The sequence below is a fragment of the Cherax quadricarinatus genome, chromosome 21, assembly GCF_038502225.1.
Source record: "Cherax quadricarinatus isolate ZL_2023a chromosome 21, ASM3850222v1, whole genome shotgun sequence".
Lineage (NCBI taxonomy): Eukaryota > Metazoa > Arthropoda > Malacostraca > Decapoda > Parastacidae > Cherax > Cherax quadricarinatus.
The window spans coordinates 36822105-36848330 of NC_091312.1; the positions used below are offsets into that span (position 1 = coordinate 36822105).

The 26226-nt window shown below is 40.4% G+C and overlaps 1 protein-coding gene across 3 annotated transcripts in view; it reads right to left on the reverse strand.

Annotated features, from left to right (window-relative positions):
- The window catches only part of sha (shavenoid), a 156504-nt gene that overhangs the window by 53703 nt on the left and 76575 nt on the right, over nucleotides 1–26226 (reverse strand). For 2 of the 3 annotated variants that reach the window (XM_070087389.1, XM_070087388.1), the window contains exon 2: nucleotides 11967–12758. In XM_070087389.1, coding sequence (XP_069943490.1) covers nucleotides 11967–12099 — 133 coding nt within the window. In that variant the 5' untranslated portion in view covers nucleotides 12100–12758. Of the gene's footprint in view, nucleotides 1–4426; nucleotides 4663–11966; nucleotides 12759–26226 lie in introns of those variants that run through there. The other variant, XM_070087390.1, reaches the window with a different exon arrangement.

Sequence of the window (26226 nt, forward strand, 5' to 3'; positions counted from 1 at the left end):
AATGTAGTGGAAAAAAAGAAAATACGAACATTGAAAAATTTTGTTTTTAATTTTCACGAGTTTAATGTACCCTTAAATACCATATTATTGTGCAGCTTTATTTTAGAGCCGGCACCTGTTCTCAAGTCCAGTGGGTTTTTTTTCTCTCTCCAAGGATCTCCTTTATAAATTGAAAATGCTAAATTTATCTGATCGACCTCAAATTTTCAATGCTGATGAAGTATTACTAGGGAAAAAGGGTCATGGAACAATTGCCATATACAGGTATAACCTCGTCACTCTTATATAGACTATTGCTGATGTCCATGAAATAACTTGAGAAAGCCTCTTCTGATTCAAACTTTCTAAACTGACGTATCTTATTTGGAAGAATTTGATATATTTTAAAAGGGTAGGAATTTTTCAGAGAAATAATTTTAATATGCCTTCTCTGAACGACTTCAGTCTTCAGTGGTTTATTAGTTAAGGCTTTGTAGGTGCTGTGTCAATCAATAACCCGCACATAAGAGAAGCTTATGGTAACGTTTCCATCCGACTTGGACCATTTACAAGTCACACACACGAAGGTGAGGGAGCCAGTGTATCTACAAGAAGGGGGACAGGGACGGGACAAGGAGAGGATGGAGTAGTGGTAGAGTTAATGCTGGTAGTGGAAGTAGTGGTAGTAGAAATAGTGGTAGTAGAGGGAGTAGTTCTAGTCTCACAAGTGACATAACTAAGGAACATTTCTTTTCAATGACTTTAACCTGTGAAAGTTAGCGTATCTTATCGGAAGATTTGAATTGATTTTGGGCTATGTAGATGCCAATTTTCGAAAACTTGTGAATGACTGGTTTCAAATCTTCATTGTTAATGAATAACAGCATTAGAAAAACGGCGCTCTCTACAAACATCTTTTGAGAGGAAATGAGGTAAAAGGGCTGGGCTTATGAAATACAGGGATACCTTTCTCGCATCACGCAGCGATCAAGTAGGCCAGCAAGCCAGGGGAGTCTCGCTTAAATGACCATTAGCTCCACTAACTGGTCATAAGACTAACGTTATGAGAAATGTTGCCTGTTTCTCATGACAAAACTGTATCATCACCTGAGGTATCGAGTTTAGGAAGGTATGCTTGGAAACCCTTAATTAAAGGTGGGAACGTTGTACTGCACACTCACTGGATACACCGCCTAGCGTCGGCTAGGCGCCCGTATTAATCTCGTGCCTGGCTGTGTGACAAAGTACTGTGTACTTTGATGCAGAGTACGCAGGTCTGAATCCTGCTGTGAACCGAGAGATAATGTTTGCAAATAATTTCTCCAGTTTGCTAATATAGGTAAAATTGGTCAGTTAACCTATACTCATTAAAAATTAAGTCCTTTCAAAAATTTTCTCTAATACGTTTAAAGATATATTTTTCATTTATGTTAATGAAAAAATTAATAATTTTGTACCAAAAGAACCTTAGAAAACTTACCTAACCTTACTATAACAAGCGCAATTTAATTTAGACTAATCCACCTATATATATTTTAGATAAGTTTACAATACTTTAATAAATACGATAAAATTATTTTTTTCGATAGGTCCAGAATAATTTTTAAGAAATTATTGCATACACAAATTTTTGCTTGCCTTATTCAGCAAGAAGATCGTTGCTATTTAAGCCAAAATTCCAAGTTTTACCTTTCCGTCACGACATATTTATACATAATGACAGTAATTCTGTAAAAGAATATATTATACAATCAGTGAACATTATAAACATTTAGAATACCAGCAACACTGCACCTGTGTTTCTCAAGAAACACTGCACCTGTGTTTCTCAAGAAACACTGCACCTGTGTTTCTCAAGAAACACTGCACCTGTGTTTCTCAAGAAACACTGCACCTGTGTTTCTCAAGAAACACTGCACCTGTGTTTCTCAAGAAACACTGCACCTGTGTTTATCAAGAAACACTGCACCTGTGTTTATCAAGAAACACTGCACCTGTGTTTATCAAGAAACACTGCACCTGTGCTTATCAAGAAACACTGCACCTGTGCTTATCAAGAAACACTGCACCTGTGCTTATCAAGAAACACTGCACCTGTGCTTATCAAGAAACACTGCACCTGTGCTTATCAAGAAACACTGCACCTGTGCTTATCAAGAAACACTGCACCTGTGCTTATCAAGAAACACTACACCTGTGTTTATCAAGAAACACTAAACCTGTGTTTATCAAGAAACACTACACCTGTGTTTATCAAGAAACACTACACCTGTGTTTATCAAGAAACACTACACCTGTGTTTATCAAGAAACACTAAACCTGTGTTTATCAAGAAACACTACACCTGTGTTTATCAAGAAACACTACACCTGTGTTTATCAAGAAACACTACACCTGTGTTTATCAAGAAACACTACACCTGTGTTTATCAAGAAACACTACACCTGTGTTTATCAAGAAACACTAAACCTGTGTTTATCAAGAAACACTACACCTGTGTTTATCAAGAAACACTACACCTGTGTTTATCAAGAAACACTACACCTGTGTTTATCAAGAAACAGTACACCTGTGTTTATCAAGAAACACTACACCTGTGTTTATCAAGAAACACTACACCTGTGTTTATCAAGAAACACTACACCTGTGTTTATCAAGAAACACTACACCTGTGTTTATCAAGAAACACTACACCTGTGTTTATCAAGAAACACTACACCTGTGTTTATCAAGAAACACTACACCTGTGTTTATCAAGAAACACTACACCTGTGTTTATCAAGAAACACTACACCTGTGTTTATCAAGAAACACTACACCTGTGTTTATCAAGAAACACTACACCTGTGTTTACCAAGAAACACTACACCTGTGTTTACCAAGAAACACTACACCTGTGTTTACCAAGAAACACTACACCTGTGTTTATCAAGAAACACTACACCTGTGTTTATCAAGAAACACTACACCTGTGTTTATCAAGAAACACTACACCTGTGTTTATCAAGAAACACTGCACCTGTGTTTATCAAGAAACACTGCACCTGTGTTTATCAAGAAACACTACACCTGTGTTTATCAAGAAACACTACACCTGTGTTTATCAAGAAACACTACACCTGTGTTTATCAAGAAACACTACACCTGTGTTTATCAAGAAACACTACACCTGTGTTTATCAAGAAACACTACACCTGTGTTTATCAAGAAACACTACACCTGTGTTTATCAAGAAACACTACACCTGTGTTTATCAAGAAACACTACACCTGTGTTTATCAAGAAACACTACACCTGTGTTTATCAAGAAACACTGCACCTGTGTTTATCAAGAAACACTACACCTGTGTTTATCAAGAAACACTACACCTGTGTTTATCAAGAAACACTACACCTGTGTTTATCAAGAAACACTACACCTGTGTTTATCAAGAAACACTACACCTGTGTTTATCAAGAAACACTACACCTGTGTTTATCAAGAAACACTACACCTGTGTTTATCAAGAAACACTACACCTGTGTTTATCAAGAAACACTGCACCTGTGTTTATCAAGAAACACTACACCTGTGTTTATCAAGAAACACTACACCTGTGTTTATCAAGAAACACTACACCTGTGTTTATCAAGAAACACTACACCTGTGTTTATCAATAAACACTACACCTGTGTTTATCAAGAAACACTACACCTGTGTTTATCAAGAAACACTACACCTGTGTTTATCAAGAAACACTACACCTATTTCCTAAATGAAGTCCCAAATATTTGACGGCAAAATAAGCACCGTTAACCCAAGCACTGGAGGGAACCGGCAAAGAAATGTATAAACAACGGTTGCTTAATAAATAACGAAAATATTTATTAGAACCAGGTGGAGTAGGGAGGGGGAGGGGGGGAGGGGGAGGGGGGAGGGGGAGGGGGAGGGGGGAGGGGGTTAGTAGAGAGCTTCAGGCGGGTGTGGTGGGGGAGACGGGTTGCTGGAAGGGGTGATATATTTAAGATATATATTTGTTAAGTGTTTAACGAGTGAGGAGGTGGAGAGATGGGTGTGGTGGGTGTTTGATGGGGGACGGTAGGTTAGGGAATAGTATTGTGGGTGTTGGATGGGGGATGATAGATTTGGGAATAGTAGTGTGGGTGATTGAGACGCTTATGCAACGTATGGGAATCTTTACTTATTCCTAAATAAAGATTCCCATATGTTGCATAAGTGTCTCAATCTTCAACTTGTCGGTTTTCAAAACCATTCGTCACAGTATTGTGGGTGTCGGATGAGTGGTGGGATGAGGGACTGATGCTGAGAGCTTGTAGCTGGAATGGAGTGTTTGTGGGTGGGAGAGGATGTCCGTGGGGTGGGCATGGGGTGTTTGTTCAGTGGGCGTGGGGTGAGTATGGGCGGAGGAGTCGAGTGTTGGAACGTTATTTTCCAGACAATGTTTACCTGGAGGAGTTGGTCCGGGACCCGAGGATTGTTGACTGTTATACTGTAGACCGGAGAGTCATGTGCCTCCTAGACTGAAACTCTTAGTTCACAACACAATCAGATTCTCCAATCTTTCCACCTGGATCCTCCCTGGAACACCACACAACACACTTCACAGCTTCTATCCGGCCTCTCTGAAACACTACCTGACCTTCCTGAAACACCGCACATCTTACCTTGTACCTGAACCTCTCCCTGAAACACTTCATTGCACCTATCATCTGCGGACGGTGTCAGAAATAAGCTGTAACAACCTTGTTAAACTAGTTTATATAAATGAAGTTCGATCCTCCATTCACTAATAGCGTGACAGACACTACTCTTCCAGCGGATTAATTTAAAGAGAAAGTGTACGACTTGAATCGAGATTTAATAGCACCCAGTGAAGCCAATACAACGGCAAGGATAACAGATGTAGAATGCCTTGTCAAGGATTAAGCGGATTAAGGATTGTGCAGCCAACTCGTCGCCAGACGTATTCTGGTAGTTTTTTATTTGCTTATTTATCCATAAATATACGTTTTAATAGGTTTATGTAAGCGTTAATGATTTGACTTAAGGAATGACGTTAAGTAAATTAAGGTAGTAATATGAGGATAGTTATCTGAGCTAATGAACCATGCGAGAAGACTCATCATATTGAACCACTGAACCATGAACCAAGGGAGAGGACTCATTATGTTGAACCACTGAGCCGTGAACCAAGCGAGAGGACTCATCATGACGCCACGACAACTTTCTAAACTTTTCCTCTCCACATTTTCGACACACCTCTGGGAACCAATCAGTCAAGCATAAAAACTTCAACAATAAATTATTTTGTTTTTACCGATTTGGTAAACATCGTCTGGCTGAGAACTGACTTTACTTTCCGGGATTTCCCAAGGCTGCGAAGTGAAATTTGTTTATACAGTCGCTTTTCCACATATCATTTCGTATATTAATTAAAAAAAATCACTGGCAGTAGTTAATTTTTAGCACCACAAATTTACTACGACCACTAACACGACAATTTTTAATGTTTTCTTATCGGTTAAAAAGTATTTATTTTGAGACACCTTTCCTTGTGTTGTGTGTGTGTGACTCGCTTTTTTATATACTCTGAGAATTTCAATTCCAGTATTAGGAATTGAAGTATTTTCCTTGGCTAATTGTGCACTGGTGATAGGTAAACTTAATGACCACTGTACATTCGAGAGACTTAAATCTAATAAATTAATCAGTCAACTTAAGAGCAATAACAGGTAGATTTAGGGGAAGTTCTGTCAGAGGAAAGATAGCGTGTTGATGCTGGCTCTTCTAAGGCTCCTCAGAGGATGGACGGGAGCCGAGAATACAACAGGCATTGCCCCTCTGGATGGCCACCTTGAGACGCTGGAACAGAAAAGGGGAGTATCTAGTGGTGTGGATAAACCTCTAACCCAGTTCCTTGAAAAAGTCTATTACAAGTTTGCCCCAGCCTCCAATGGTCTCCGATACCACTGGAACCACTTGGTACTGACGGTGCGAGTCCCTCTCACCTCTGAATTTGAATTCTTCACTGTGGCCAACGCTAGAACAGATATAATAGTCAAGGTTAATATGTAGCTATAGTCCCACACTATACACTTTTCCAGGGATATAAGGGTGGTTAGTAAAATTACCGCTGATGTTGGATGTAAGAAATCAGGTTTCTCCCAGCCAGACTCCCACCGGAGGCGAGGCTTCTCTTAATGAAGTTATTGACTTTGTTGTGTCTTCCATGACAACACTTGGATTTTGAATACTTCAAAGCATGTAAACATCATTGGTTAGCTTGTGCAATGTCGCAGACACACTTAAAATTAGTATAAATTGAGGGCATGAAGGCGGAAATCCACTGCAATATGGAGGATCTGTGGGTTGAAACGTGTACCCATTGGTGAACTGGGAACTGCCAAGAGGAAGTTTCCAGAGTGAAGTGAGCTCACTACTTTAAGACTCGCAGTTTCCCTGTTGGACGTTGCTGCAGCTGTTTAGCTGTCCCAGTTGGACTGTTTGTAGGCTAGCATCATAACTGGTTTTGACACCGAGAATCTTACAGTTAGTAAATGCCCTAGTGAAACTGGGTATCTGATAGAAGTCCCGTAGCGAAATGGTACAGCATTGAACCTGCCACCATCAAGACAATGGTTCGATCCTCCTCCCCATCCATCTTTCTGTTTATTCATTTACAGTCGTTTATTACTACTTAAATTGAGTTCATAGACTATATGGTATGGACAGATTTGCTGCGACAGCTACTGGAGCTGTGGGTAGAGACAGCTCCAGTGACAGTGTCGCTGACGAAGACATGAACCCAAGCTATTTTTCCGGATCTCTCGTACCAAAAGCCCCGTAGCTGAGTGGTACATATATATATATATATATATATATATATATATATATATATATATATATATATATATATGCATGAAGGTTGTTGGTGTGTATGTGTTTGAACTTGACAGTCTGAACTCCTTTGGGCAATGTCATTGACGTTATTTTCGTTACCACCAGGGTGGGAATCACATTGTTTTTGTCTGAGGATTTTTGCAAGTCTTGTTCAAAGTCACTAGTACGTTACAGCCCCTTCCCTCCTCACCTTCCCTCCTCACCTTCCCTCCTCACCTTCCCTCCTCACCTTCCCTCCCTTCTCTTTAGCTCGCTCACTCACCTTCCCTTTAGTTCCTTCACTCACCTTCCTTCTCTTCCTTTTACTTCCTTCTCTCCCTGATCATCTCCTCTGTGCCTCCTCCCTCCCGTCTTATCTTCATCCAATTATCTTCTTCCCACTCTAAACTTACTCCTTCGTATGTAAAGTTAAGTGCTGACTAAGGCCAGATTCCTATTTGGAGTTATCCGTAGCTCTTACGTCTTCATTAACAGATACGAGACAATGTTTGAGGATGTCTATATAATTTTTGTAAGTATATACGGGTCAGTACGGAAATGTGTAGTTGTGCAGCGAAGACTCTAGTGAGGATGACAAAGTATATATGTTTTAACATTAGATAACCAGATACTCTGCAGTATACGGATACCTTTTAATCATCGTTCAAATACAGCCATGTACGTCCACAAGACTCACGAAATCGTAATGACACAAATTCCACAACTGTACCGTAATTTTACCACGAATATGATGCACACATAGTGCATCATATTCGTTAGGGGCAGCAGGTGTCGCCGGCCCGTGGTTGAACCTGGCGGCCTTTGGGTTGTGAAAGGAACGCTTTTCTTTTAGTGGATTGGGAGGAGAGGAACTTAGGATACTGTTTATGTGAGATACTAAGCTCTTGTGGGTCTTGAAGAGTGATGAATGGTGTAGGCTCAATCCTTCGTCCACTACAGCAAGATAGACGTGTTACCAGATTGTCCTCAATGTTGAGGACGGATTATAATTATATGAAACAATCTTAAAAGTCGTACGGATCATATAGAATTCTGTGGGTGAGGCGAGCAACACATGTTCACCTGAAGGAACAACGGTCGGCTCCTAGGTGCACACATATGTATACCTGAAGGAACAACGGTCGGCTCCTAGGTGCACACATATGTATACCTGAAGGAACAACGGTCGGCTCCTAGGTGCTCACACGTTTACCTGAAGGAACAACGGTTGGCTCCTAGGTGCTCACAAATGTTTACCTGAAGGAGCAACGGTCGGCTTCTAGGTTCACACACATGTATACCTGAAGGAACAACGGTCGGCTCCTAGGTGCTCACACATGTATACCTGAAGGAACAACGGTCGGCTCCTAAGTGCTCACACCGCAACAATCTCTCATACAATTAAATGAAAGTCTCACCGAGAAATCGCATCATCTGTCGCAGTCAGCAGCAAAAGTGCTCGGGTTACACCTAACTGAGCGTCACTCAGGTAAGCGCTCCTCTCTCTCTCTCATCATTCTGATGCTGAAGGCTTCGTAACGATTACTGAAAACTCCTAAATTGCAATGCTAAGTGAATTACTGAACCAAAGTTATATTGGCTCACTATTGCCATCAATTGTTCTTTTGTTGTTCACTGATGTTATTTCTTTAAATTTTCTCTCTGCATCTTGCTTCTGCAATATTCATTGCTGCACAAGCAACGTCAACTGACATATAAGCTGAATTTTAAAGGCTGGGTAAAACGCGAGTTGCAGCACCAGATGGGCCGTAACAGGCCGGTGGACTCAGTCATAGATGTCAGTTACAGCTCTTTTAATGACCGTGGTGTAGCTTTTATCATGCTCGCCCAGAACATTGATCATGAAGATCTTTGTTCCTGATGTAGAGCCAATGAGAAACTCATCTGGTATCAAGCTTATTATTAGAATTATATTGAAGGAGCAGGACTGAACCCGGAGGGATCACACGGGTTTAAAATTTCTAAATGATGATAAATAATAATTAATAATATTAATAACGAAATAATAATAATGATAATGACACTAACAACCCCAATAATAATAGCATTATGTGGGATCACTGTTAAGTCAAATGGACTGTAACATGATTTAACATCATCCGTGACGCAATTATGTTTAGGTAACAGTTTCGAAAGTGTCAATGCCGATGCCTCATTATCCTGTAGGTGAATACGCATTTCATACCCAGAATATCCAGCAGAGGAATTTGCAGTTCACACCCAGGCTCCAGATACCTGAATCGTTATTCAGAATATTTCTAGGGCAGTGCCTAGTTACCTGTCGTTGTTCCAGCTAATTAAAGAGGAGGGTTTCATTACCTCGTAGGAAAGTCAAATTCTACCCGGGTTTAGGAGGCTTCCACACGCCAACACCTGGTCAATGGACCATTATATCACTAAACCCGTAGAGGTAATAGTAGTCACTGAATCGGTGAGGATGGTTAGCGTGGTATCACGTGAGGTACAGACGGAATGTTATCACACGGAATGGTGTCACGTAGATTCCGAATTATATCACAAGATAGAAATGACATGTTATATGATGTTATTGCCTGAGGTAAACACGGTATGTTATCCCTGACCATTGGTTTGAATGTTGATATGGTTTGACGTCTTGGTTATATTAGTGATGTTTACAATGGTGCCTGGAGATGTTTTTATGAAGACAGTCAGCGGATAATTCCATTGACAGTGCTTCCATTGGTGATGGTACTGTCATGGGGGATGCTGCCATAGGTGGTGATGCCATGAGTGGTGGTGGTGGTGCTGTCATGGGGAAGTATAACCAAAGGCAATACTACAATGGATGGTGCTGCCATGCTTGGCTCTGTCATGGCGTGGTGCTGCCCATACTATCAGCATTTTATGGGTTAAAAAAAACGACTGTTCTCAACTAAGGCAGGGTGATCCAAAGAAGAAAATATATACACTAAAACCTGTTGTTTTATCAGCCTTTCCAGAGGACACCTACATCGCAAAACATCTCTTGCCTGACACCGTCCCTCATGGCTCAGGCACTGTACTTCCCTCATGGCTCAGGCACTGTACTTCCCTCATGGCTCAGGCACTGTACTTCCCTCATGGCACAGGCCCTGTACTGCCCAACCTCCAAAACTTAATATCAACCAGTCGAGTTTCCTGGGCCCCTTGAGATAAATGACTCTACTCACATTTTAGGCACAGCCTCCTCTTTTTCCAGTTCGAGACCACAAGAAACCGCTTTGAGAACTTCCATGAAAACCTTTGGAAAAAAATCGAAAATCTGAGAATGATTTATGTAATACTGAGTCCATTTAGATCTGACAATTTAAAGTGCCTTTTTTTCGCCTACATAAATGATGTCATGGATTACTATATAGGAATAAATTTATGTATTTATGTTTGAGTTATGTCGATTAAAATATATAAATTGTGAATTTGGTTACTGTCATCTCATGCACATCTCTTTTCACTGAGGCTGAGCAACGCCACACGTGTTCAGTAGTACCACACGTGTTCAGCAACGCCACACGTGTTCAGTAGTACCACACGTGTTCAGTAACACCACACGTGTTCAGCAACGCCACACGTGTTCAGCAACACCACACGTGTTCAACAACTACACATGTTCAACAACATCACGCTTGTTCAGTAACACTACACGTGTTTACCAGCAGCACACGTGTTCACCAGCGGTGCTACTGTTCAGTGGTAGCGTCAGCTCGTGTTACCACAATATCAGATAATATTCGTCACAGTATTTATTGACTTACCAACTTGATTTTTTTATCTGTTAAAGAGAAATTTTCCACAAAACAATAGCCACATAATTTCACTATTGTTTATAGGTTTTTTACGATTTTTTTTAAAGAGAGAAAGTCTTGTGCGGTATTTGTTTCTCTTTTTTTTCGATTTTTTTTTTTACTTATTTTAATGTGAAACGAAAATCCTGCAACATCGTTATTTTGTTATTTAGGCTGAATTATTTAACACAATGATTCCAATTGAAATGTTAGAAATTATTCATTTATTAACATTACTTCCTTCTTTATTTTCGTCCTAATTTGTTTTAATCAATCAATCAATATGTATACATATACATATACATAAAAAATCATATGACTAGGTTAATTAGAAAAAAAAATTAACCATTAAAAAGGGGCATAAGCCCCCTTGACACGTTCTAACCCCCCTTTTTTCAATGCCTTATCCAGGGGAGGAGGGGAATGTGTTATGGACTCCAATCCTGTGTAAGTAAACTCCAGACCTGCTGGAAGAATTCAAGGGACGAGTATACTTAACAATGTTAATATAAAACAAATTATGCACTCCTTGAAATGATAAATTAGACACATGTGCAACTCTTGGGTATCTTTATTGAGGAAACGTTTCGCCACACAGTGGCTTCATCAGTCCATACACAGGAGAAGCTAGAAGAACAGGAGGAGAATGAGGTATTCTATTCAAGATTGATGGACTGACCACATCGACTCAAGGCTGAGGGACTAATTACCTCATTCTCCTCCTGTTCTTCTAGCTTCTCCTGTGTATGGACTGATGAAGCCACTGTGTGGCGAAACGTTTCCTCAATAAAGATACCCAAAAGTTGCACATGTGTCTAATTTATCAACGTGTCGGTTCTCTGAACCATTCATCTACAAACTCCTTGAAATATATACACCAGCATCAGAAAGTCTACCTTAAAATTTCTCTGACACTATCACACGCTCTCAGTGACTGTTCTATGTATTACATATTTTATACAACCTCACTGTTGATGTCTGGATTGTTGCATCTTCTTGGGTGAATGTATCCACAACATTCAGAGGTTATTCACATAGGATATTGTTTTTACAGCAAATCGCATAAGTTAAATAGATAAATACTGTTGTCAAGTGCGTGTGATGTTGACTGAATGAAAAATTTACTGATGCTCAATTGTTTTAAGGTAAAGGAAAAATTAATGTGCTGATAGAAAGGATAAGGGAAAAGAAGGATAAGGGAGATGAAGAATATGAGAGAGTGTGAGAGGCAGATGTACGGGAAGAAAGTACTTGGAAAGGGAAGTAGAACGAGGAAAATTAAGAAAAAACTTTAAGATACGAACCTGAGAGTGTGTAGACGTCACCCTGGTAGTGACGGGTGATGGAGGTCACTATCTTCCCCGATGGTAACTTCTTCGCAGCTTCCGTCCGACACAGTAATATCATGAGTAAAAACCACACTACCTCCGTCACCATCTTGACGAGGTGCCGCCACTCTCCGACCTCGTGTGTATCCCCGTGTGCTCCTTGTGACTCTTGCTGTGCGGGATGTCTGTCATGTTTTCAGTCTTAAAGATCTTTCTAGTGAGACACTCATTGTTCTTATAACAAATATCACCTCAATATTTATAACATTGTTCAACATTGCTGTATTCTACTATGTCGTTATCCGGCTAATAAGCTTATTAAAGTAACTTCTCATATTATATATTAAAAATTACAATATTGTATTAATGGGTCAGGACGGACCGAAACGTCTTCCACTTTTCGTTTCTATTTTATGATAATTGCGAATTCTTCTAGTCACTGAACGTTGATTAATGTTCTTCTTCCGTATATAGAAAGACTCTAAGGTAAATATTTCCTCTAAAATACACGAACCTCAAAGTATATAATGCCTTCACTAGACGTTCATCTTATTTCAGCTCGAGTGCGTTAATGAGAGCGTAAGATTACTGGGAGCATCAAGGGGAACACTGAATGTTTTGAAATAAGGGCGTTGAAGAACGTAGGTCTGTGACAACTAGACTTGGAGAGCTATTCCACGAGGTTGCTGGTGTGTCCTTCAGCCTCTCCTGTAAGAATATGGGAGAGGCATTCCTGTAGTCCATCGTTTGAACGCTCTTTAATCACTCCTGTGGGTGATAAATGGAGAATAGAAAATTAATAAAGGAACCATCACGGGGGGAAGGGAGTGAATCACCAAAGTCAATTAATTTATTAATCTTAAGAGCATGGCAACATATTGGTAAATACACGAGTCATTGAAACATTACAATATTACCAACTCAGTTTATAGTTTTGCAGTATATATAGTTACAGTATTATTGCGATATGGTGTCCCTTAACTCGATCACTAGAGCACTCAGCTCACACACTGAGGTCCGGAGTTTGAATCTCCGGTACGGCTGGAAAACATTAGGACGTGTTTCCTTAAGACATCTGCTGTCCCTGTTCACCCATAAGTATAAAATAAAGACCTGGGTGTTAGTCGACTGGTGTGGGTAGCATCCTGGGACAAAACTGACCTAGTTTGCCCGAAATGCTCTGCATAACAAGCGGCTTACTATATAGTAGTATGTCATTGATGTCAGCTATGGTCTGTATACCTTGTACATGTACTTGTAGAAATAAAGATGACTCAAGAAATCGTAATGACACGACGGGCTGGAGTTTTGAGACTCTATGACCGCGGGTTCAATCCCGGCCGGGGGTATGGTTTAGAAATAAAGATATTATTATTATTATATTAGGGTACTGGCAATGTGTGGGTTTTGAAAGTGCATGGTAGAGGGCATGCTAAGCTTACTTATAAACATTAAACAAGTTCAACCGTACATGTGGAAGATACGGAGGCTTCATTTTCACAGAAATATTTAAACATTCAGTGTGTTCTGTTTGCTAGTTTACATCGACAACAATTACTCATAAATAGCAACTAAGAGTGGCAAATTATTGTTCAGTAAGAAACGTGGAGTTCAACACAGAGACCAGGTGTTATTATCTCAAACATGACTCCATTATCATAACTGGTGGAACACTGGTCTGTTCCAGTCGCTTTGATCTCTCCACGTAGAGAGGATGGAACAAAATAGATTGACTTTGAGAGTGTATAAATCTGTGGTGGAGGGAAGGCGGGGTTGGGGTCGGCCTAGGTAATGTTGGAGGGAGGGGGTAAAGGTGGTTTTGTGTGCGAGGGGCTTGGACTTCCAGCAAGCATGCTTGAGCGTGTTAAGAGCGAATGGAGACAAATGGTTTTTAAAACTTGACGTACTGTTGGAGTGTGAGCAGAGTAATGTTTATGAAGCCATTCAAGGAAACCGGCAGACCGGACTTGAGTCCTGGAGATGGGAAGTACAGTGACAACACACTGAAGTGTGTACAGCAGGAGGGGCGTTAATGCTGCAGTTCTATAACTGTAGTGTAAGTGCGCCTCTGACAAGACAGTGATGGAGTAAATGATGGTGAAAATTTTTCTTTGTCCGGCCACCCTTCCTTGGTGGGAAACGGCCGATATGTTAATGTGCGTGTGTATATATATATATATATATATATATATATATATATATATATATATATATATATATATATATATATATATATATATATATATATATATTATTTTATTATCACACTGGCCGATTCCCACCAAGGCAGGGTGGCCCGAAAAAGAAAAACTTTCACCATCATTCACTCCATCACTGTCTTGCCAGAAGGGTGCTTTACACTACAGTTTTTAAACTGCAACATTAACACCCCTCCTTCAGAGTGCAGGCACTGTACTTCCCATCTCCAGGACTCAAGTCCGGCCTGCCGGTTTCCCTGAATCCCTTCATAAATGTTACTTTGCTCACACTCCAACAGCACGTCAAGTATTAAAAACCATTTGTCTCCATTCACTCCTATCAAACACGCTCACGCATGCCTGCTGGAAGTCCAAGCCCCTCGCACACAAAACCTCCTTTGCCCCCTCCCTCCAAACTTTCCTAGGCCGACCCCTACCCCGCCTTCCTTCCACTACAGACTGATACACTCTTGAAGTCATTCTGTTTCGCTCCATTCTCTCTACATGTCCGAACCACCTCAACAACCCTTCCTCAGCCCTCTGGACAACAGTTTTGGTAATCCCGCACCTCCTCCTAACTTCCAAACTTCGAATTCTCTGCATTATATTCACACCACACATTGCCCTCAGACGTGACATCTCCACTACCTCCAGCCTTCTCCTCGCTGCAACATTCATCACCCATGCTTCACACCCGTATAAGAGCGTTGGTAAACCTATACTCTCATACATTCCCCTCTTTGCCTCCAAGGACAAAGTTCTTTGTCTCCACAGACTCCTAAGTGCACCACTCACCCTTTTCCCCTCATCAATTCTATGATTCACCTCATCTTTCATAGACCCATCCGCTGACACGTCCACTCCTAAATATCTGAATACATTCACCTCCATACTCTCTCCCTCCAATCTGATATCCAATCTTTCATCATCTAATCTTTTTGTTATCCTCATAACCTTACTCTTTCCTGTATTCACTTTTAATTTTCTTCTTTTGCATACCCTACCAAATTCATCTACCAATCTCTGCAACTTCTCTTCAGAATCTCCCAAGAGCACAGTGTCATCAGCAAAGAGCAACTGTGAGAACTCCCACTATATGTGTGATTCTTTATCTTTTAACTCCACACCTCTTGCCAAGACCCTCGCATTTACTTCTCTTACAACCCCATCTATAAATATATTAAACAACCACGGTGACATCACACATCCTTGCCTAAGGCCTACTTTTACTGGGAAATAATTTCCCTCTTTCCTACATGCTCTAACTTGAGCCTCACTATCCTCGTAAAACCTCTTCACTGCTTTCAGTAACCTACCTCCTACACCATACACCTGCATCATCTGTCACATTGCCCCCCTATCCACCCTGTCATACGCCTTTTCCAAATCCATAAATGCCACAAAAACCTCTTTAGCCTTATCTAAATACTGTTCACTTATGTGTTTCACTGTAAACACCTGGTCCACATACCCCCTACCTTTCCTAAAGCCTCCTTGTTCATCTGCCATCCTATTCTCCGTCTTACTCATAATTCTTTCAATAATAACTCTACCATACACTTTACCAGGTATACTCAACAAACTTATCCCCCTATAATTTTTACACTCTCTTTTATCCCCTTTGCCTTTATACAGAGGAACTATGCATGCTCTCTGCAAATCCCTAGGTACCTTACCTTCTTCCATACATTTATTAAATAATTGCACCAACCACTCCAAAACTATATCCCCACCTGCTTTTAACATTTCTATCTTTATCCCATCAATCCCGGCTGCCTTACCCCCTTTCATTTTACCTACTGCCTCACGAACTTCCCCCACACTCACAACTGGCTCTTCCTCACTCCTACAAGATGTTATTCCTCCTTGCCCTATACACGAAATCACAGCTTCCCTATCTTCATGAACATTTAACAATTCCTCAAAATATTCCCTCCATCTTCCCAGTACCTCTAACTCTCCATTTAATAACTCTCCTCTCCTATTTTTAACTGACAAATCCATTTGTTCTCTAGGATTCCTTAACTTGTTAATCTCACTCCAAAACTTTTTCTTATTTTCAACAAAATTTGTTGATAACATCTCACCCACTCTCTCATTTGCTCTCTGTTTACATTGCTACACCACTCTCTTAACCTCTCTCTTTTTCTCCATATACTCTTCCCTCCTTGCATCACTTCTGCTTTGTAAAAACTTCTCATATGCTAACTTTTTCTCCCTTACTACTCTCTTTACATCATCATTCCACCAATCGCTCCTCTTTCCTCCCTCACCCACCTTCCTGTAACCACAAACTTCTGCTGAACACTCCAACACTACATTTTTAAACCTACCCCATACCTCTTTGACCCCATTGCCTATGCTCTCATTAGCCCATCTATCCTCCAATAGCTGTTTATATCTTACCCTAACTGCATCCTCTTTTAGTTTATAAACCTTCACCTCTCTCTTCCCTGATGCTTCTATGCTCCTTGTATCCCATCTATCTTTTACTCTCAGTGTAGCTACAACTAGAAAGTGATCTGATATATCTGTGGCCCCTCTATAAACATGTACATCCTGAAGTCTACTCAACAGTCTTTTATCTACCAATACATAATCCAACAAACTACTGTCATTTCGCCCTACATCATATCTTGTATACTTATTTATCCTCGTTTTCTTAAAATATGTATTACCTATAACTAAACCCCTTTCTATACAAAGTTCAATCAAAGGGCTCCCATTATCATTTACACCTGGCACCCCAAACTTACCTACCACACCCTCTCTAAAAGTTTCTCCTATTTTAGCATTCAGGTCCCCTACCACAATTACTCTCTCACTTGGTTCAAAGGCTCCTATACATTCACTTAACATCTCCCAAAATCTCTCTCTCTCCTCTACATTCCTCTCTTCTCCAGGTGCATACACGCTTATTATGACCCACTTTTCGCATCCAACCTTTTCTTTAATCCACATAATTATTGAATTTACACATTCATATTCTCTTTTCTCCTTCCATAACTGATCCTTCAACATTACTGCTACCCCTTCCTTTGCTCTAACTCTCTCAGATACTCCAGATTTAATTCCATTTATTTCCCCCCACCGAAACTCCCCTACCCCCTTCAGCTTTGTTTCGCTTAGGGCCAGGACATCCAACTTCTTTTCATTCATAACATCAGCAATCATCTGTTTCTTGTCATCCGCACTACATCCACGCACATTCAAGCATCCCAGTTTTATAAAGTTTTTCTTCTTCTCTTTTTTAGTAAATGTCTACAGGAGAAGGGGTTACTAGCCCATTGCTCCCGGCATTTTAGTCGCCTCATACGGCACGCATGGCTTACGGAGGAAAGATTCTTTTCCACTTCCCCATGGACAATAGAAGAAATAAAGAAGAACAAGAGCTATTTAGAAAAAGGAGAAAAACCTAGATGTATGTATATATATATGCATGTGCGTGTCTGTGAAGTGTGACCAAAGTGTAAGTAGGAGTAGCAAGATATCCCTGTTATCTAGCGTGTTTATGAGACAGAAAAAGAATCCAGCAATCCTACCATCATGCAAAACAGTTACAGGTTTCTGTTTCACAGTCATCTGGCAGGACGGTAGTACTTCCCTGGGTGGTTGCTGTCTACCAACCTACTACCTACCCACCTATATATATATATATATATATATATATATATATATATATATATATATATATATATATATATATATATATATATATATATATGTATATATATATATATATATATATATAGTATATATATATATATATATATATATATATATATATATATATATATATATATATATATATATATATATATATATATATATATATATATATATATATATATATATATATGTCGTAATAAAGTTGGTAGAATTACCGACAATATGTAAAGTAAAAGGACACAAGTGCAACTAATGTGACATTTATTGTGGCAACGTTTCGCTCTCCAGGAGCTTTATCAAGCCATTACAAACAATACATTAATGACAATGTAAAAATTTATAATTTCGCATCAAAAGAATCTTAGAAAACTTACCTAACCTTATTATAACAAGAACAATTTATTTTAGCCTAACCCAACTAAATATATTTTAGATTTGTTTACAATAATTTAATACTAAACAAACACAGTGAAATACATTTTTTTTCGTTAGGTTCAGAATGATTTTGGCGAAATAATTTCATATACAAATTTTCGCTTGTCTTATATGGCAAGATGAGCGTTGCTATTTAAGCCAAGATCGCAAGTTCTGCCTATTCGGCACGACATATATATATATATATATATATATATATATATATATATATATATATATATATATATATATATATATATATATATTAAGGTTGATCCAAGGAATATGAAAGAAGGGAATAACTACGCTTCTTGGCTCTCTTGGGTATCCCCTTTTCAATATTTATACGAAACAGCAAACTCTTTCAGATCATTTGTTGTAGTGAAAAAATACTGCCAGACTACGTGTAAGGTTTTTCTTTTATCTTAAGAAAGAATGAGTGTGAGGTGGGCGTGTGTGACCATTCCGATGATGGTACTGGCAGGAGATGTATTCGTGGGAGCAGAGAAGCAAAGTTTGAGCAGCGGGTAATTGGAAAGAAGGTGGAGTGAAAGCCGCTGCATATGTCGCCCGTAACAGTCTGTACGGCACGAGGGGAACTGGGCCAGCCAGGCGTGGGTGTTACAGACGCCAGGTGGCGTAGTTACTGTGTCACTGATTACTATAACCAGGAGTTATAGAAGGAAAACTATAGCTGTGCTTGGGTGTCAGAGAAGACAGATGGCATAATTACTATGAAAGGAGGAAAGATATAGCCAGGTTTGGGTGTTAGAGAAGGTTGATGGTGTAGCTGCAGTGTGGCAAGGAAAACCAGTTATTTTCTCGTTATCACATAGGATGGGTTACATACCTCTGACTGAGCTGAGAGACTTTGGTCGGGCGAGGAACATTTTGAAGGTAGTTTCATGCGTTTACTTTGAAAACTTGTCAATCCTCGTTGGTGATCAGTGTAGCGTGTGCATTTCTCTCTCAACAGAGTGCAAAGTAAGTTTTCCAGGTACAGCCTCTCAGTCCAGGACCAGAACAAAACACTAGGAAGTGAGGCGCCGGAGACTGACTTAACAAATGTTTTCGCATGACTTGTAGTTCATTTATTGTATTGATTGTTTCAAACCATGCCAGAGGCCCACTTTGTGTCTGGCGATAGGAAGACGCGTGGCTTGTAACCAGGCTACCTAGCATTTTTGAAGCATCTGCGGCTGAGTAGTCTAAGGCGTCAAGTAGAGAACTATGCCGCCTTGCGAACGTGGGCTAGAATTCTTCTGATCGCGATCTTTCTCTGTATATACCTCAGCTTATATATATGTGTATAAAGACACAAAGAAAAATTGCAACCAACAGGGTTTCGAACCCACACTGGACGCTGTCCACCAGTGTGGCTTGGCTTCCAACGTGACGCCTTAAACCACTCAGATACACATGGCTCAAAAAGTTAGGCAGCCATGTTTCTTCCTAACGCCGGGCACTCCAGTGAGCCTGAAGCATGATCTCAGTTATTTCAATCTCCTCCTGTATGTTCTACCCCCACGAGCAGAAACTCCTTCCTACCTCCTTCCTAACCATCTCCCTTCTACCTTCCTCCACACTATTTCCTACCTCCCTACTCCCTCCCTCCCACCTCCCACCACACGTGGGTTGGTTCAACGTCCAGGTAGAGCCTCGGGGTCTGGGTAGTGGATCAAGCCTCCACTGGCGTCCACAACAGAGTTTACCATCATATTTATATGATCGTGTTCATCATCTGTATGATCACGTTAATCATCTGTATGATCATGTTCATCATCTGTATGATCACGTTAGTCATCTGTATGATCACGTTAGTCATCTGTATGATCATGTTAATCATCTGTATGATCATGTTAATCATCTGTATGATCATGTTCATCATCTGTATGATCACGTTAATCATCTGTATGATCATGTTAATCATCTGTATGATCATGTTAAACATCAGTTATTACCTCTGTTGAGAAATCCCTCGTGTAACACAATCCACGGGTCTTACATGCTAAACATTACAGGCAACAGAATTTATTCTGTGGCACACCAGTGTCACAGAATGAATCCTAATCGTCCACCTAGACGGATGAAGCGTCTATGTCCACCAGGATGATCTTACTGGGTAGTTTTAAAATCCTTGCATTTTGTACAGTCTTTCCTTATCCGCCTTGTCAAATTTTCTGAGTATTTTGTACCTTGTAATTAAATAGTCTTAACTTGACTCACGAAATCGTAATGACACGACTGCAAACAAATCATACCACGGGCGGGGATAGAACCCGCGATCAGAGAGTCTCAAAACTCCAGACCGTCGCGTTAGCCACTGGACCAGCTAGCCACAAAAAGATTCATCGAACTAGGTATAATTCTATATCATAGGAAGGTTAGCATAGGTACCATAGGTTGGAATAGGTTCGTCACAGCCACGCTACCTGGAGATTCGTCTGTAAAAACTTGCATTTGTGGTCACAGTGGTGCCTATGTTAACCTTCCTATGGTGTAGAAATATACCTAGTTGGATGAATCTTATTGTGGCTAGCTGGGCCAGTGGCTAACGCGACGGTCTGGAGTTTTGAGACTCTCTGATCGCGGGTTCTATCCCCGTCCGTGGTATGGTTTAAATAGTCTTAACCTATCATCGTAAGAAAGAATCATGATACTAAGAATTGCCTTTACCGTCCTTGAGTGCTTTCCAGCTCATTCATATCAGTTCTTTAACTTGTAAATCATGGCTGCTTAGCAATATTTACAGTGACGTCTTACTAGTGATAGGCGGAGCTGTAATAAGATTCTTTCAGCTGGGCAATGTTGTCGTGGCTTCAGATTACTGATAACAAGAAGTTTTAAATTTTTTGCCTTGTGGTTTAAGTTCCTCTTGTTTTTCTTTACGTGCTACAGATATTTTTCCCCTGGTCTCATGGGACAGTGGAACAACACAACGCAGTACATGAGATGCACAAATACAATAAATACAATAAATTCTTAAGTATGCTTACTGCTTTCCCTTCCTTTCGCTTCCTACTCTCCCTTCATCCCGTTCTCTCTCTCTCTCTCTCTCTCTCTCTCTCTCTCTCTCTCTCTCTCTCTCTCTCTCTCTCTCTCTCAAAGCCCTTGATCTCACAATGGAAATTTAAAGATTAAAAAAACTTCACGTCAATTTGAGCATTAGTATTATTAAAAATCAAGCGATTTGTTATTCAGGAACTACAGCAGGAAAAATAATTGACAAAGTCTGAAAAAGTAACAGTCGGTTCACAGGTCGGGTTCCCTTGCAGGTCCAACCCAAACCCGAATTAACGATAATCTGGGTCTCCTTGACTTCAGGTCCGCTCTGAAACTACACCAACGAGGCCATCTTAGCTCAGATTCGATAGCTTGCAAGTCTATCCTGATTCTATTTCTGAGACTACATCTTGACCTTGATACATAATCAACACGCGAGATGACTGTGGTGAGACGAGGTCAAGACAATTAATGTTTTTTTCTAAAAGCTGTGATCTGACTGATTACCTTTCTTCGTGGTGTCAATGCTTGCGTGTGTGATTATATTCTCCAGTCTACACGACTGTCTGTCTGCACGGTTGTCTGCATGTGTGTGTGGGGATGGGGATTGGGATAATGATTACTGGAGTGTGCATAACAGGCTGGTGAGACATGACTGGTAGAGCCTACAACAATTCTGGAATGTGATCTGTCACTGCCCAGTGGGTAAAAGATCCACTCAAGGCTAAGATTTTGTAGTATATATAACTTTAAGCAGACGCAGCCTCTTTTGAAACTAGGGTTTAGTTAAACCTGAATAGGTTATATCAGGAACACCCAGTCACTGGTGTCTATACGTTTTATCAGTCTAGTGTGAAGACTAGTAAACTGTGTAATGAAAACCGGTTAACTGGTTTACACACTGGCTACTTTACCGGTTTTTTTCTTTCTGTCTCGTAAACTTGCATGATGGCAGGTGCATCTTGGAACCCTCCACTATATATACTATATATACATACATACATATATACATACATACATACTTATTTCTGAAATATTTTCTTTGCAATACCAACGGCCGGGTCTGGTACCGGGCCGCGATTTCCACGATTTTATAGACACATAACAGATATAACCATTGTTATTTAAACACCTAATGTTTGCCTCAAACACACTTCAATGTTTCAGTGGAGTACTCGATAGTTGAACCCGCGGTCGTGTCGTTCTAAGATCGCAGATCAGTCTCTGTTAGAGCCATTACACATTTTTATCAGTAAATCTGGTTCATTGTCTTTAGCACAGAGGTAAGTGAGACGGGATGGCGGTCTAGAGACGGCCAGATTTGCGGGTTCAAATCCCCATCATTCCAGTGAATTATTTGCGTTTACTCGTCCCATAAGAAATGACTCATTACCGAAATGAAGACAAAGAAACAAGCTAAACATCAAGCATTTATTTGGACAACGTTTCGCTCCATGCAGAGTTTCATCAAGTCATGATAAATATTTACACAGAGTGAAACACTGACTCAATAAAAGCACGTTTTTCAACTTGTATTTTAGTCTTCGCGTTCATTCCAAAACATCAATAATATTGACGAGCAATCTGTGCAAAAACTTTAAAATACTTGTTAAAAAGAAAAAAAGAATAGGAGCAATACCTATGGACTGGCTTATTCTTACAATTCTTACAATTCTTACGCACAATTTTACCTACATTGTGGCCCACGTTCTGGCCCACATTCTCTATTTTTGTGTCAAATTATTGCGCCTACTGGTCAGCCTTGAAAGAAACCAGATTCAGTGGCGCATTGGATGAAGTGTGCCAGCAACAACACGTTAGTCGTTGTTGATGCACCAACTGCTACGTGTGTCGCTGTTGATGCACCAACTGCGATGTGTGTCGCTGTTGATGCACCAACTGCGACGTGTGAAGCTGTTGATGCACCAACTGCGACGTATATCGTTGTTGACGCACGAACTGCGATGTGTGTCGTTGTTGATGCACTAACTGCGACGTGTGTCGTTGCTGATGCACCAACTGCGACGTGTGTCGCTGTTGATGCACCAACTGCGACGTGTGTCGCTGTTGATGCACCAACTGCGATGTGTGTCGTTGTTGACGCACCAACTGTGACGTGTGTCGCTGTTGACGCACCAACTGCGACGTGTGTAGCTGCGCCAGATGTAACGTGGGTTTTAGATACGTCAGTTTAGATAACTACGCTAACGATGCATTTATTAATTTCTATCTACTTACTTTAAGACTACTGACTGCACGCAGTACATATAAACACTGTCTTCAAGCATACTTTAATAACACGAGCTTTAAAGATAACAGATAACTAGACGATTATTATTATTTACTAACTAGGTAATAAATAGGGAATTAGTATTTAAGCAGCTAGTAACTAAATAATAACTAGGTAAACCATACCACGGGTGGGGATAAAACCCGCGATCAGTGAGTCTCCAAACTCCAGACCGTCGCGGGTTCTATCCCTACCCGTGGTATGGTTTGTTTGCAATCGTGTCATTACGATTTCGTGAGTCATAATAATTAGGTACTTAGCATCTAGATACTGAGCAGCTAGGTAGGTGGTACTGCTGGTCAAAACTAACTAAAGTTAAATTACGAGCTTGTAAATGGTTGTAAACACCCAGAAAGTTACTTCTCACTGCTTGTAAAAGCACCAGCGGCGGGCTATGATATGAGACCCGCTTCAGGAAACACTTGTCCTGTTTCCTGACAAACCATACCTATCTAACTGCATGTACACTGAGTCAGCTTGAATCTCATCCAATGCTGATAGTTAAGGCATACACTGCATTCTTATGTAAGTTAAATATCGACCTTAAAGTCCTTGATAAATGACAGGCATACCAATCTTAAATAATGATGATAATACTAGTTTGTGTTTATATCAGAAGGATTTATGGGATTGTTGAAGCTCGAAGCTTCATTTGAATTGTGTTGCTCTGGTACTTGTGGAACGACAGCTGTTGAATGAATGATGATAAAAGTGTTATCATCTATATTTCACCCCACGTAATTGGAAAACAGCCGATGTAGCAAAAAGAGAAATCCACAGCCATAACGATTATGTAAAAATAATAATAATAGCAGCCTAATTGTGATGCGTATTGATGCATCTCACAGGAAGCGCTAGGCTGTGAGAAATGAGCTTCCAGAGAGGCTAGTGTGATTTAAGTTGTATATTATTCATCCTTGTGGTAAAATTATGCACACACACCGAGGTTCTCAAGGGAGGTTCACTGCATGACGCTACCAGTTATGGAATATATCATTACTGACTTACAGAAGGCGATTATCTCATGATTTATCCATCTATGATGATAGTCTTGGATAATTCCTGCATGTTATTTACTCTGAGTTGTCACATTCATAACCAAAATTAGTTATTATAGAATAACTTAGTATACAGTTTTCATCTGATGGATCGAGTGTGTGTAGTTAGTTACCAGCTATCAAGGACACTTGTCGATAGACACTTGCCCAATATGTGTGTGTGTGTGTGTGTGTGTGTGTGTGTGTGTGTGTGTGTGTGTGTGTGTGTGTGTGTGTGTGTGTGTGTGTGTGTGTGTGTTTGTGTGTGTGTGTGTGTGTGTGTGTCTGTGTTTGTAAAAAACATGCATTATTGTCTATAACGATAAAAAAAATATTACCAATAACAAAATCAAGGAACTTTTTACGCGAGCTTGAGTCCAACCATCACTTGCTCCTTGACTTTAATTAATCTCTGATGAGACTGGTCTAGGTGTACTTGGCACCGGTGATGACCCTTAAGAGACAACGAAGGAAGAGTGAAAATGCGCAATACTCCTGTGTCATTGTGTCTGGTGGCTTTGCGAATGTCTAGCATTGGCTGACTGACTCACTTACTAGTGGGTTTGCTGGTTCATTGGATGACTGACTGACTGACTGACTGACTGATTAAGATAAACCCTGGCACTCTCATACTCCAGTCGCAGTTCTCCCAACCTCAGGATTTTTGGAAGACCGAAAAGATTAGACGAGAAAAATGTAAATTTGCTTTTCCAGTGATAGACACTTACTCGTGTGTCCCAGTGTGTAAGTGGCAGCTGGTTATACCACAGTGATGTGCACACAAAAGATGTGTACGGACATAAAGTGTTTACACAAGGCGTGTACGGACACGAAGTGTACACACAAGGCGTATACGGATGTGATGTGCACATAGAAAGCGTGTACGAAGGTGATGTACACACAAAGTGTGTATGCACGTAACGTATACATACAAGATAATAGGAAGATGACGGAGTGTAGGGTAACATATCAGTTATGATTACTTAGAGATGTTGTTGCTTAGAGACTAACACAGACTCACGCGAGTTATCACTAGGTGTCTCTATTGGATATTTTGGAGAACTTCATCATCCTTCAGCAGTTTGCTGCTGTCTTAATCTACATGATACCTGGAGTATACCTGGAGAGGGATTCCGGGGTCAACGCCCCCGGATCCCGGTCTGACACCAGGCCTCATGGTGGATCAGGGTCTGATCAACCAGGCTGTTTCTGCTGGCCGCAAGCAAACTTACGTACTAACCACAGCCCGGCTGGTCAGGTACTGACTTTAGGTGCCTATCCAGTGCCTTCTTGAAGACAGCCAGGGGCCTATTGGTAATCCCCCTTATGTATGCTGCGAGGCAGTTGAATAGTTTTGGGCCCCTGACACTTACTGTGTTGTCATGGCGCCGATGTTTTTCATTGGGGGAATATGAATCAGCTGCCGAGCCTTTTGCTTTCATAGGGAGTGATTTTCGTGTGCAAGTTTGGTACCAAACCCTCGAGGATTTTCCAAGTGTATATTATCGTGCATCTTTCTCGCCTGCGTTCCAGGGAATACAAAGCAAGGGACTTTAACCGTTCCCAGTAATTTAGGTGCTTTATCGTACTTATGTGTGCCGTGAAAGTTCTTTGTGCACTCTCCA